Raw genomic sequence first — 14,895 nt, 5'->3', positions numbered from 1 at the left:
TTGTTGCTTGGGAAGTTTTTTCACATTTGCAAAGTGATGATTGATTTGGCTCCAGGGCATTGAGATCCAAGGTTTGTCTTAGTGAAGATTCCTCTTAACATTGTTATATTTTGGAGTCTATCATGATTACTTACAAACTATACAGAAGAGGTTGTCATAACAACCAAAGCTCAGTATCTTAGTGTTCCAGATTTTCAGATTTATTTTTCATATTTAAGTAATATCATCTCTCTGCAGTGCTTGAAGTACTTATAAAATAAATGAAATGTTTACCATAAGTATTAAAAAGGAATGCTTAAGGAATTTCCTATAAATAAATGTATCTGTGCAATTCATCAGTGTATATCTCTATATAAATATATGTGTGTATATGTTTTTTCTGTAATATATAGGTAAATATGTGTTTTATAACAGTATGAGTTTCTGGACTCCTGAAAGATGGGAAATACCATCTTAAACATCTCACTGTGTTTCTCTCAAAGACCACTACAGTATCTTAAAATGTAGGACTTAAATAGATATTGAATGAAATGAATATATGTCTTTGTCAAGCAACGTCTTTGGCAGGGCACGCAGTGTTCTGCTTGGTGGAGTAGTGACATCCTACGTACATATGCAAATGGGGCTGCCTTCAACTCTAGAGTTCACATTCATCTCATTAAGTATTAAAATGAGCTCTCTGTAGAGTACTACTTCTTACTGTCACTTGATTAACTGCACTATAAAGTTATTTTATAATGTCAGAGAAAGTGCTAAGTATTCAAGACATCAAAAGACTTTACCACGGGTCTTAGAATTTAGGGGCCTTAAGATTTTAAGACCAGAATTAAATTAACAGTAGAGACAAAAAAGCCAAAATACTTTTCACATTGGCTGGCCTCTTAAAGAATTTTCTATTCTCATTTCTTTTTGGAGTCACAGTAAAGATCCAGTTTTTGCATTTTGCACAATTTAATACAATTGCTAAACAATCTAATAAAGTACACAGACATTACAAGCCTGTTATGGAAACAAGACTATTAGGGGCAACAAGAAACATTATTTTCCTGCATTTCATTTCCAAATATCTCTTACAGTGCATATTCCACCCTTCCACTTTTAATGTTCTAATCCTGACTGGCCCTCATATTCCCATTCTCAGGTTACCTCTTCTTGGTTATTCTTCTTTCTCAGTTTCTTTTCTTACCAGGCTATCAGGCCGGCAGTTGCAAATCAATATTTCTCTTGTCACCCACATGTTCAGAATTGTAAAGGATTGTAGCTCACCATCAATCCTAGAACTTAAGTTGTCACATTGGCCCGCCGACCCACCCTGTCCCACCATGACCTTTCCTCTACCACACTTACCTGTCTAGTCTCATCTTAAGGTAGTCAGTAAGGCCAAGAGTCTCTTCATACTTCCAGAAGTCTTATTTATTCTCATATGTTCAACTATGTTCGTATTCTTCTGTATACTTGAAATACTCTTCAGTTTAATTCACTTGCACAAACATTAACTGATTGCTTACTGTTTAACAGAGACTGGGGTAGATGCTAGGGACACAAAACTGTAAGGATATTTCATTCTTTTAATCTTTGTCAATCCTTTTGGTCTTTTCTGTAACTGTTTTTTAAGATACTTCTGAGAAAAAAAAAGTTCTGATTTGTCTGCTCATTCTTTTACTCCATAGATTCTCTTACTCCATATTCCATAGCTCTTCTTCAGCTGTGTTATGCCATCTGTAACTTCTTTGGTCAGCTTTTCCCTAGGAAATACTTTGAAAATACTAGAACTTATAATAATATTCATATTTCCTAAGATAATTCAATAGGTCGATTAATAGGTATATCTAAAGCATGCTTATGCTCTGAAACTTTTATACATAAAAATTATATACCCTGTGGAGTTTTAGAAGAGACTAATCTATGGTGAAAATAATCAGAAGAGTTGTTGCTTCTGGGAAATGGGGACAGGGATTGATGGGGAAGGGGCATGAGGGAACTTTCTAAGCTTAAGTTTTGCATTAAATAGGGGTATGTATTCATCTAAATTCATCAAATAGCCACTAAGATTTTGTCCTTTTTGCTGTACATAAATTTTACTTTTTTGTGTCTTTGTTTCATATTTATTTCTTAGCTGTTTTATGGCTTTCCTTCAGTTCCCTTATTAAATTTCGGGCAAATCTATCCTTCTTTAGGCATCTTGTAGCTTTCAAGATCATTGTTGGTTTTTTCCCCCTAATTTTTCCTGTTTGGGCAGCTATTGCTTCACACCCCCCAGCCCCAACTCCTGTTTCAATTTTTAATTGAAAGTGTCTTTTTTTCCTTCAGTATTTGCAAATGTTGAAGGATATTTTATTCAGATTGGATGTGTTAAGATTTCTTCTGCTTCAATGATGGGGTTTATTGTGGAATTGTCATCAGTTGAAATGAAATTCTATGAATCTAAATTTCTTATAGTAACTTTGTATGAATGTGTCCTATGCAATTCACTTGGAAATATTATTTTCCTATACTAGTAATACAATTTCATGTAGCCAGAGAGAATTTGAGGAGGCTAACTAGGTTTCTTAATTCAAAGGCATTCTTTTGATGTGGTGAAATATTACTGTCTCTTTAACCAAGATTGCACTTGTTTCAATGAGAGAGGGCTTGAGGTGTCTACTGTTTTTGTGACTCTCTCTCTCTCTCTCCTTTTTTTTTTTTACAAGAACTTTAATTTCCCCCTTATGACTCTCTCTTTTTTTCTCTTCCAAGAAACTTAATTTCCTCTTCCTGATTTCTTTTCTTCATTCACCAGAAAGCCTCTAAAGGTGCACCTCCCTGCCACTTGCATTTACTCAGAAGTGAGGCCATTCCAAAATTCCTACCTTGGGTTCTGCTCATTCTCAAGTTCCTTCCTTTCATTTGCACAATATCCAGCACTGCAATCTACAAGATCTCAAGCTGATACTCAGTGTTTTCCTACTCTGAGCGCACTTAGTTTTTGAGTGTGATTTTATCTGTCTCCTAACATCCCCAGTATCCCTACCTCCACTCCTTGTCCATATTCTTTCTGCCCCTGCCCCATCTCTATTTAAGTCTTCCCTGGGGTACAGGCTCTAGACACAATGTTGCTGGTCATAATGCTTATTTTTCTACTTACAACTAACTCAAAATCTGTGTCTTAGTCTTTTGGTTCCTGTACCCAATTCCTGTGGGTGTGTGTAGGCTTCTCCACATCAACAAGCAAAGCTCAGAATTCAACTCAACTTGGCTGAATTCTGACACTATCTACCTGAAGATAGTATCCGATTCCACAGATAAAGGGCTCACTTAGTCCCACAAGACTACCCACCAGTTCAGAGGTCAATTGCAAGCCAAGGTTGTTATCTGTGCTGTGACTCACTGGCTATAAACCAGAGGTTCCCACAAACCCCTCCTTAAGTTCAAATTATTTGCTAGAAAGACTCACAAAACTCAGGAAACTCATGTATTCACTAGGTTACTGACATACTGCAAAAGATATTAAAAGATCCAAATCAACAGCCAGATGAAGAGATACACTGGGCAATGTCCCAAACAAAGGAGCTTCTGTCCTCATGGAACTCTGGGACTGGCACTGTGGCACATCGAAGCATCCTGATGAAGCTCTCTGAAGCCCCTCCCTCTGGGTTTTTATGAAGGCTTTATTACATAAGCATGATTGATTAACTCGTTGGCTATTGGTGATTGACTCAACTCCTAGCCCTCTCCTCTCCCTGCAAGGCAGGGAATGGGACAGAAATTTCCAACCCTCTTACTTAAGGTTGTTTCTCCTGGCAACCAGTCTGCATCCTTAGGTGCTTTCCAAAAGTCACCTTCATTAACATAACCCTGCTGTGATGGAAAGTGGCTTGTTATGAATAACAAGACATCCATTTCACCTTTATGGCTCTGAAACATTTTTGGGAACTGACAGCAAGAGACCAAATATTATAACAAAAGATGCTCCCATTGCTCTTATCTCAGGAAATTCCAAGGGTTTTGGAGTCTGTGAGCCTGGAACTGTGAATGAAGACTAAATATACAGGGGGAACATATTTTGGTAATTTAAATGACCAAATATATACATTTCTTATAAATCACTATATCAAACTTAGTTACATTAAAGTCATAGATTGTGGGTGAATTTACCTTCCCTGCTGATCTGTAAGGGTTTTTGGAGGACATAAAGGGGAACTTAGGTTTAGAAGTTGTCTTAATACCTTCAGGCTGCTATACCAGAATATCATTGGTGTTTTATAAATAACAGAGGTTTATTTCTCACAGTTTTGTTGGCTGGGAAGTCCAAGATCAAAGTGCTGGCAGATTCAAGGTCTGGTGAGAGCCTTCTTCCTGGTTTACAGATCGCTGTCTTCTTGCTGTGTCTTTACATGGCAGAAAGAGGTGAGGGAGCTCTTATGTGTCTCCTTTAAAAGAGAGATCCCTGGGGCGCCTGGGTGGCACAGCGGTTAAGCGTCTGCCTTCGGCTCAGGGCGTGATCCTGGCGTTACGGGATCGAGCCCCACGTCAGGCTCCTCTACTATGAGCCTGCTTCTTCCTCTCCCACTCCCCCTGCTTGTGTTCCCTCTCTCGCTGGCTGTCTCTGTCTCTGTCAAATAAACAAATAAAATCTTTAAAAAAAAAAAAAATAAAAAAATAAAAGAGAGATAACCCCATTCATGACTGCTCCAATATCATGATCTAATCCCTTCCATTGGCCCCACCTGCAAATATTACCACACAGGGGATTAGGTTTCAACATATGAATTCTGGGGGGACACATACATTCAGTCCATCGCAGGAAGTTCCCCTTTTTTCCTATGACAACAGAAATATTTAGAATTCTCTAAAATCCAGAGAATTTTTTTCAGACAATTCATATTAAATCCCATAAGGGAAAAAATTGCAAGCCAGATTCTTGCTGTAAACTCGTCCTACTGATGAGGAGAAAAAAGGCAAAAGAAATGTAGATAAAATTAAATTTCCTTACTACTTGCGGCCCATTGATAAACACAGAGTGTGACATTCCTCAAGGAACTCACAACTGCCTTACTGCTAATTCTTTGCTAGAGGCAAAAAGCAACCTTAACTTGACAGTAGCCAGATCTCCAGGATCCTGTTAAGTCTAACTTAAGAAAATTCCTTTAGAAATTTCCTTTATCTCTAGCCCCCAACTTAAAAGTATATAATCAATCACTACTCACAATCACAGTGCCGTTCTTTCTGCCCATGGGTCCCGTCCCTGTGCTTTAATAAAAACTTACCTCTTTGCATCAAAAATGTCTCAAGAATTCTTTCTTGATGGTTCACTCCTCACATCACTACTGTGTGCCTGAGAAAGCATTTTTTTGTACTGTAATTGGGAGCAGTGTCCCCAAAAGCTCAGACTGTTAGGGAAAAAGCAACATTTGAGAATTCTAGATTATCCTGGTTTTTAATTGGTAATAAAATAATGATAGTATGATATATATAACTTATATATTATATATTATATATTATATATTATATAATGGGGATAATATACCCAGGTTAAACAGTTTCTGTTCTGCTATACTGCATGCAGACAAACCATTTAATCTCTGGTTGTGGGAAAATCCATTGGCTTCCCTGTTAACATGTATGGAGGGAAGAAACTCCATGAGTGGTCCAGTAGCTGAAAAGGGAAACCATGAGCACTGAACCATCAGAAATTGCCATCTTCTAGGTCAAAATGTGAAACACTGGTAATTTTATATGGTTCAACTTAACATATACTGTCTGGGGAACATGTGATGGATTTTCGTAGTTAGCAAGAGAGTTTGAGCGTGAACAGAGATTTCTCACTACAGTTTATAGGTAGAACTGCAGTGAGAAAAGCTCTTAGAACATAATGTATGGGAAGTTTTTATAATATTAATTAGAGCAAATCAGGGTTAAGATATTAAACTGACCATCTCCTATTAGTAGGCATCAGGAGAGAATTTCCTAGACTGGCTCCTCATATACTTGGAAATGTTGTTAAATCCAATTAAGTTCATCTTACCTCCACCTATCTAAATATATCTGTTGAAAGCTTAATATTTACCAAGCATGGTACTAAGTTTTGGAATCCACCAAAGAAAACACACAAACCTATGTTCTAAAGGATATAGAGCCCTTTTAAAATACTGGATAATTATTCATTATCAGTTATTGTGTATCTGCCTTTTGTCGTGTCTGGGAAAATTGGGAGAGGACAGTAAATTTTAGTAGGAATAATATGAAAAATTCAAATTTGAGTTGACTTCGTGCAGGAATACTATTAGTTGTACTGTTTTCCAATGTACAAAGTAAAATGAAGATGACTAGACATGGGAACAAATGTGCTATGGCATGATGCTGTGTGTCCACCTGGAAGAAGAGATTCAATTTTCTAATTTTTACAAAGATGTCCCATGGGTAAGTGAGGTCCATCAAAATGACAGATAAGGTGGAAATGCCTAGTTGGTAGTTACTCAAAACTGCAGCTCAAAAAATCACTTTGAAAGCCAAAAGCTATTTACCTCCATCATTCTGGCCCCTGTCCACATATGGGAAGTGCTAAAGAGATTTTTCCTTACTAACCTAGTCAGGCTTTTGTGTAGTACTCATATTTGTAATTGTAGATACANTTACTCTCTGATTACTGCCAGCCTTGCACTGTCTTCGTTCCTCAAGGGCAGCAATGGCGGGGGCCGGGGGGGGGGGGGGGGGGGGGGGGGGTGGAGGGAGGAGCAGAGGGAGAGAGAGAATCTCAAGCAGACTCCCTACTGAGCAGGGAGCCCTGCGCTGGGCTCAATCTTACAATCCTGAGATCATGACCTGAGCTGAAATCAAGAGTCAGATGCTTAACTGACTAAGACACCCAGTCACCCTAATTGAGTTGACATGGAATTCTACAATGGAAGAATCAGAGACACAGAGAAGTCATCTTTTTCAAGGTCATATGAAGTACACAAATATTCCATTGAGGGTAGGCCAGGTTTTGCCGCAGTAACAATCCTAACCCCAGAGACTTAACGCAATGCAAGTTTCTTTCACATTCTATACATTTGACAAATGCTGTACTCACTAGTCTCTCAGGAACCCAGGCTAATGGAGGCTCTATCCTTGTAGCATGAGAAGGGAACTTGATGAATTGTTCACTGTCTTTTTTAAGCCTCCATGAAGAAGTAACAGATGACTTCTCATATTTTCATATGTCAAAGCAAAGGAGAGAGAGTTCAATCCTGCCAATGCACACAGAAGAACTGGCGTGCTTGTGGAAAACCCTAATGACTACTATACCAGGTTAGGGAAAGACCAAACAGCTTGTACCCATATTCAAATATGGGTTCAAGAGGTCATCCAAAATCAATTATAAATTACTTAAATTATATGTCCACTTAAAAAATCTTCATTGTATTAATGTTAAATATATAAAAAGTGGCTATCTTCCTTTTGATCTATAAAATTTCAATAGCTGGGAGAACAAAATATTATTTCATAATGGAAAAAATTTTTCTTAAAGATTTTATTTATTTGAGAAAGAGAGCAAGCGAGCAAATGAATGAGAGAGCACAAGCTGGGGAAGAGGCGGAGGGAGAGAGAGAAGTAGACTTCCGGCTGAGTAGGGACCTGATGTGGGGCTCAGTTGCAGAACCCTGGGATCATGACATGAGCCAAAGACAGATGCTTAACTAACTGAGCCACCCAGGCACCCCCAAATTTTTTTAGAAGTTTTGATGAGGCAGAGTATGAGTCATGTAAAAGCTTCCACTATTTACTATAGAGAAATTATTTTCTATTCAAAAGAGATAAAAAAAAATAACCCACAAAACTATTTCTCCTCTTTCCTATAATCACCTTATCTGGTTATAATCTAAAGACCTTTATTTATTGGATACACCAAAATAAAAAGTTTATTACATTTTGACATTTGGGTCCTCTTCTCAGTATACAAATTTTCCTTATGATGGGGTTACATCCTGATAAACACATTTTAAGTAGAAAATATCTTTAAGTTGAAAATGCATTTAACACACCTAACTTACTGAAAATCATAGCTTAGCCTAGCGTACCTCAAACACGCTCAGAACACTCGCATTAGCCTATACTGGGCAAAATCATCTAACATAAAGCCTTTTTTATAATTGTTGAATATTTCATATAGTTTATTGAATACTGTACTGAAAGCGAAAAACAGTGTGGTTGTTTTAAGTTTATCGGTTGTTTACCCTGGTGGTTGCATGGCTGACTGGGAACTGTGGCTCTCTCCTGCCGCCCAGCATCACGAGATAGTAACCTACTGCTTATTGCTAGCCTGGGAAAAGATCAAAATTCAAAACTTGGAAGTATTCTAGTTTCTACCAAATTCCTATTGCTCTTCACGATCACAGTAAAAAAAATCTTAAGTCAAACTATCGTAAGCTGGAAGCTGTATTATACAGCCTAGTTGCAGCAGACACTGTCTTTCACACATCAATAGCCACTTTCTTTTCCCTTTCCGGTAGAAAACAGATGTGTTTCAGTGTCCACTCTTCCCATAGACTTGGGAGAAAATCCTAATTGCTCAAATCTAGTAGCTATGGTGCCAGCCATTCCCCTTGCTAGTGTTGTATTTAGGAATGAATACATGACCCTTGTGCCCAGTGAGTGGTGGGTTTCTAGGCAATCTTTCTTCCCTCTTAAAAATAACTTGAAACTGCAATTTTTCTTGCTGGATATTGTCAAATCTGTATGGGATGCCTGAAACTATGGCAGCCATCATATGACAAAGGGCGAGGTTAGGAACAACAGGCTGAGCAAGATAGAGGGCCCTTAAATCCACTGACATCTATTTCTTGTGTGAGGTAAAACAAGATCCATAGCTAGAACATAAGTCAACACACACTTATATTCATCAGTTTTGTCTTAGAGGCACTGCCTACATTGTTTAGATGGACTAAGCAGTGTGGGCAGTTGCAGTTTAGTTACATTTTGGTACAAACTCCTCTTATTTAGTCTGCAATAATTGGATTACTTTAATATACATTTGGTTGACAAAACCAGCTCAGCAAGTTATTTGGGAAAAATTCATTTTTATCCAGAAAACACTGAGACATAAACCATTTTGGTGTGTAGATTAGGCCTGGAATTTGCTCTTTTTAAGTAGTTTTATCATTCTTGGCTTCCATTCGATAAATGTTCATTGACCACTCACTAAATTATACATGCAGGCAGGATACATGAATAAGTAATAGTTCCCCTGGTCTCGGAAAGATCATAGGCTGGAATGAGAGATAGGGAAGGAAATCAGTAATTAGAGTACATGCTGAGGTAATTATAAAGCTGTTTACAAGGTATTGGAGACTTACATGTAATGTGTTTGGTCTAATGAGGAGGAACAGCAGGAGAAAGCTTTACAGAAAACATGGCACCTGAACTCAGACTTGGACGTGGTATATAAAACTAGAGCTGTGTGTTCAGGGTGAGGCTGAAATTGGAGGGAAATGACTAAATGACATGCTAAGGACCTGGAATTTTACTGATGGCGACAGTTTACTACATGCATCCAGGCATTTCTGGACATGGTAAGGCTGAAGTACCTGCTGGACAGCTGTTTAGAACTATAGCTGGAGTAACTGAAAACACCAACCTGTAACTGCAGGATGGCTTTGGGACCAACTTGAACAATTTTAACAATGTCCACTTGATTTCTTCCACCTCATTTGTTTATAGTGTTGTACAGCAGGAGCCTCAAGAAATTTGCCTAAATTTAGACCTACTTTCATTTTTAATTTAACAACTCGATATTCTGAAACAGGAACTGAGGCAGGCTATTGTTGAAGAAAGTGATCAAAGCCTGGCTTAGAATCCAAACAAGTCTTAGTCCTGAACCCATAACTGTTCTGCCTCTGTAGCAAAATATGGGTATTTTTCTTTCCTTCAGGGTGGCCAAATCTTGATTATGGAATAATAGTGGTTTTCCTTAAAAACCACATGCTTGTCTGAAACTGTCATAGTTGTTAAGATTTTGTCAGAAAGAGAGCACAAGCAGGGGGAGTGGCAGGCAGAGAAGCAGGCTGCCTGCTGAGCAAGGGACCAGATGCAGCACTCCATCCAAGGACCCTGGGATCATGACCTGAGCCAAAGGCAGCCGCTTAACCAGCTGAGCCACCCAGGCATCCCTGTCATGGTTAATGTCAACTTGACTGAGCCATGTGTCCATATATTTGGTCAAATATTTTTCTGAATATTTCTCTGAAGGTGTTTTTTGGAGATTAACATTTAAATTGAAGGTGTTTCAGTAAAGGTGATTATTCTCCATGTGGGTTAGCCTCATGCAATCAGTTGAAGACCTTAAAAAGACTGACTTCCCTGAAAGAGGACTTTTAAGATTTTAAGTAATTTCTACACCCAACATGGGGCTCTAATTTACAATCCCAAGATCAGGAGTTGCATACATACCATAGTGACTGAGCTAGGCAGTCGCCCCTGGAAGAGGAAATTCTGCCAACAGGCAGCTTTGGACCGGAATAGCAATTCTTCCCTGGGTCTCCAGCCTTCAGTACTATCCCCATCACATTTTGGATGTCACACCTCCACTATCACATGAGCTAACTCCTTAAAACAAATCTGTCTATATACATATCTAGTTGGTTGTTTCTCTGGAGAACACAAATTCAGAAACTGAAGTTACCTGGCCTCTACCACTCAATATACTTATGCATGCGTAAGACCCAGCTAGCTGAAGCCTTATGATGGGACAATTTGTGCACCTCTCCCAGGACAGGCATGGGTTTCTTTTTTCCCTTATTCACAGAAAATCTTCAAATACTTTAACTGAGGAAGACAAATTTAATAAATCAGATGTCTTCTACCTAGACTTTGCTGGTAATAGTAACATCTGATACAGGATGTATTTTACTTCGGAAAAAAAAAATCACATAAGACTTGCCAGGAACTAAAATGTTTTTATATGTCTTACTGATTCTGAAAACAATGTAAGATAGCTTCTATTCCCATTTCCTCGAAAAAAACAAGGACAGCTAAAATTGTAATTTAAAAGCAGAGATCTGGGGCGCCTGGGTGGCACAGCAGTTAAAGCGTCTGCCTTCGGCTCAGGGCGTGATCCCGGCGTTATGGGATCGAGCCCCACGTCAGGCTCCTCTGCTATGAGCCTGCTTCTTCCTCTCCCATTCCCCCTGCTTGTGTTCCCTCTCTCGCTGGCTGTCTCTATCTCTGTTGAATAAATAAATAAAATCTTTAAAAAAATAAAATAAAAAAATAAAAAATAAATAAAAGCAGAGATCTGAACCAAGAATTTTAAATCATTTAATGAATACTAAACTCTGGTTTTTACCTTCCCAAAAGTAGAAAACCTTAATGTTCCATAAACACGGAATGACATCTGATTCATCAGTGGATAATCAAAAAAAAACAGTGACATGCAAGTATAGGGAATAAGCTGGTCAGTCATAAAAATTTAATTATATATCCATATTTAAGTAGTTACTGCACAGTTATTGAAGAGTGTCAAGATAGGTCCAGTCACAAACTGAGAGGAAAAAAAAAGTTTTTAAGGTTCCAGCAAATCAGCAGTTTAACAATGGGGCTATACAGGAACTCTAACGATATGGTGAGGACTAATTTAGGCAGCGGTTTTGTTCTACTAACCACCTAGAGTGATTTTTCAAGAATCCACTTTCTTGTAACTACTCTAGCTTTTAAGTATTGATTTAAAAACTACAGCACCCCTAATAACCAAAGAGTCGAGAGCTCAAATGGACCACCAGTTTACCTCTGCTTTACAGGAGCGTTAACACCAGTGTTGACTGAACTAGACTAAAACATTCAGCAACTACCTTTTTTCTGGCCCCATACAAAGCCTTAGGAACTAAGTCGTTCTATTTTACGCAGCTAGCAGCATTGCACTACCCATAATATAAATTTGAGTCACTGATACAATTACTAATCAGAGCCATCTTTCAGTCCATTTCTACTAAAATTTCAGAATAAACTTGGAATATTTCCATATTCTGTCTTACATGCTATTACACTTCGTTTCAAATATTCTACTTTTATTTAGTCTAAACAAGACTAATATTGGTCAATAGCAAATTTATCAAGGCAAAATTTTAGTTTTAGATCACAGGTCTGGAGAAAAAAACAACTCTTGGGACTTCACTCTGTATACACTACTGGTTTTCCTCAGGATTAATTATCTCTCATGAAGAAAAACTACTGCTTCAAAGTAAAGAAAACTAGAAGTACACTTCTTCCATTTTTTCAAATAAAAAAATTACTATGGGTCAACAAAGTCAAGTTTGCATTTTATATAACATAAATTACCAACAAGGTCCTCACCTAGTAATCAAAAATTAAATAAAACCTCAAAATCTAAAAAGAAACAGGCTAAATCAGACACATATTTTGACATAATAAACTGACCCTGGAATATTTCCCAAATAAAAAAGCAAGCACAATTATTACATTCCATGTTTCAGAGAAGAGGCATTAAGGATTCATGCCATAAGTTTATTTACAAACATATTGAGTATGTTCAATTCAAGAGTTTGATCCATTTTTCAAAGAGACTGCACCTCTTTAAATGTTCCTTTTGACATCTGCAAATAAAGACAAAAAGTTAGTGGCATTTAAAACGTCTCATTCATTAAAAAGTTATCATGCAGTTTCACTAACATACTGTTTATCAGTTTATGACTGGTACATCAGAAAGCGTTTACAGTATCACGACTTTATTCATACTGATTTGCTTCATCATATGTACCGAGAAGTCTTTCCATTGTGGATCACTTGGATAAATCATTTCCCTTATAAATTAAGACAAAGTATTTTCTTTCCAAAGGTATTTTTGGAATTTATCCTAATAAGCCCACAGAGCTTCCCATAACGTTGCTTTGAGGAAAATTCTGATTACAATTAAGCTAAATGAATCTTTTCTTCTCAAAGTTATCTGCTACAGTTCCAACACACAAGATTGGTTCCCGCATATACAGACATATATTGCCCTCAAAACAGTCTAACCAGAACTCTACCTGGTTAGGAGTGTGAACTGTGGAACAAGACTGAGTAAAAATGCTGGTCCACCATCACTAGCTACTGGGCAACTTAACATCTTTGTGTCTTAGATCGCGTTAAGTCACCCACTTCACAGGCTTGCTAGATAATGAAATGAGATTAATGTAGTGTGCCTGACAAACAGCAGTATCCAATAAAAACTGGTTTTCAGACAAAGAAACATCCGTCTATAGGTTTATCAACCTGCCTCCACCAATGCCACATCTACACTAACTTCAGAAATAGCCCTACACAGTGTGTGTGTGAGACTGGGGGTGAGGGGAGGAGAGGAAGAAAGAAATATAAGTGAAAACTTTGCTTAGGGAAGATTAGAAATCTATTAATTACCTGTTTAATGGATTAATCAAAACATCCTTATTTCTTAAGCAGTTGGTGTCTTACTATAAAAAAAGGTGCAGCAAATCCAGATCCAAAGTACAAAGTCATCATAAGTAGCAGCCGCCACTTGTTTTCCACTGAAAACGGCAAATTCTGTTGGGGAAAAAAAGAGCAAGCAACAAAAACGGAACTTCAAATCATCTGATTTTGTAGACTATGTAAGTACACCGGGAATGCTAGATAATTTTTTTTTACATAATCAGGTTATGTATGCCATATACCATCTTTTAAAACGTCATTGTTTTACATCCCATGATCTTCACACATAACACTACACGGTAAAAAACAACTGGGGTTTACTAAGCATCAGGCAGTGGTCCGAGCAAGTCAGGTGTTAACACAGTGCTAAGTTTTCTTTATTTTAGAAAATCGAAAAATTTTATTCTCCAGGGGAGTTATTTTGTAAATAGAATGCATTGTTCTAGTTCACGATTGGTTAGAAACTAGCCACCTAATAAAGGCACACGGCAATGTTAACTGCACTACGAAGTTTGACTTTTCATAACCAAGAAGCCTTACCACGTAAAACCCTTTCTCAGCCCTTTACTACTAGGCCTCGATCATTGGAGTACTTACTACTAATTACTCGATTTAATCTATTTATACCTGAAGCTAAACCCAACCTAAAGAGGTTTAATACTTCGAATTTAGTCAACTAGTCATAAAAGGCTGGACTCACAGCTACAGGCCTCACATCTTGTTTCCAACGACCTTCACTCCGAGTCCGGTGACCTCTAGTACAGCGTAAGGCACAAATACCTGCAGCCTTGGCCTCAAGGACCCTCCAGATTCTGGAGGGCGCAGAGGGAAGCACTAGGGCGGGGTAGGGCTTACGGCTCTTCCTACTCATTCCTCTCCACCGCGACGGCGCGCAGCCAGGGTCCTGAGCGTTGGCCCTAGTTCCAATGGGAAACTGGAAAGCTACTCGACGAAACCGCTCACATTTTCGGCTTCCTATCTCCCTCTCCACGGCCTCCTTTGAGGCCTTGGAATTCAGCGAGTCGCAGCCAAGTGCCCCCTCCCCCAACGAAGCTGGGCCCCTTACATACTAACCTTCCCTGGGCCCTCCTCATAGTGGCTCCTACGCACCACAGAGGTTGTGAACCTCCGGATGCTCTGTCCCAACATAGCGCTGTTGGAAGTTCTGCGAAAGGCGCAGAGCCCTGAAACGGTACAAATGGGAGCACCACACCAACACCTCCTCTCTTCACGACCTTGCTCCTCGGTGTGTAGGAGTCGAAAGGGAAGATGGGAAATGCGGACAGACCGCAGAAAATGAGACAAGATGGTGGGACCCAAGGATTGTGGGAATTGTAGTTTAGAACACCGCACCGCCTTGTCAGCTCTGAAGGATTATGGGAAATGTAGTCTGACGCGCGAGCCGGACAGTGGAGGCGGGTGCGAGGGGAGCGGTGGCGGGAGGTGAGTTAACGTTGAGGGGACCTGAAGGACGAGAACCTACCGCGTTTCTTACCG

At 38.8% G+C, this 14,895-nt stretch overlaps 1 protein-coding gene and 1 non-coding gene across 2 annotated transcripts; both read right to left on the bottom strand.

The window, feature by feature from the left end:
* Positions 1-12,260: 12,260 nt before the first annotated feature.
* LOC100466302 (cytochrome c oxidase subunit 7C, mitochondrial) lies at positions 12,261-14,677 on the bottom strand. Its single transcript, XM_002913621.4, has 3 exons — positions 14,473-14,677; positions 13,369-13,512; positions 12,261-12,566 (listed from the first exon to the last, which is right to left on the bottom strand). The coding sequence occupies exons 1-2, from the start codon at positions 14,545-14,547 to the stop codon at positions 13,396-13,398; spliced, it is 192 nt and encodes a 63-aa protein (XP_002913667.1). The 5' UTR covers positions 14,548-14,677; the 3' UTR covers positions 12,261-12,566; positions 13,369-13,395.
* Positions 12,668-12,730, bottom strand: LOC117801676. Its single transcript, XR_004624424.1, has one exon. It is a non-coding gene; the product is annotated as a small nucleolar RNA Z39 (small nucleolar RNA).
* Positions 14,678-14,895: the final 218 nt, after the last annotated feature.

The sequence above is a fragment of the Ailuropoda melanoleuca genome, chromosome 3, assembly GCF_002007445.2.
Source record: "Ailuropoda melanoleuca isolate Jingjing chromosome 3, ASM200744v2, whole genome shotgun sequence".
Taxonomy (NCBI): Eukaryota; Metazoa; Chordata; class Mammalia; order Carnivora; family Ursidae; genus Ailuropoda; species Ailuropoda melanoleuca.
Note: the sequence above shows the minus strand (reverse complement) of the source record. Positions and strands in the feature narration are given on the sequence as shown.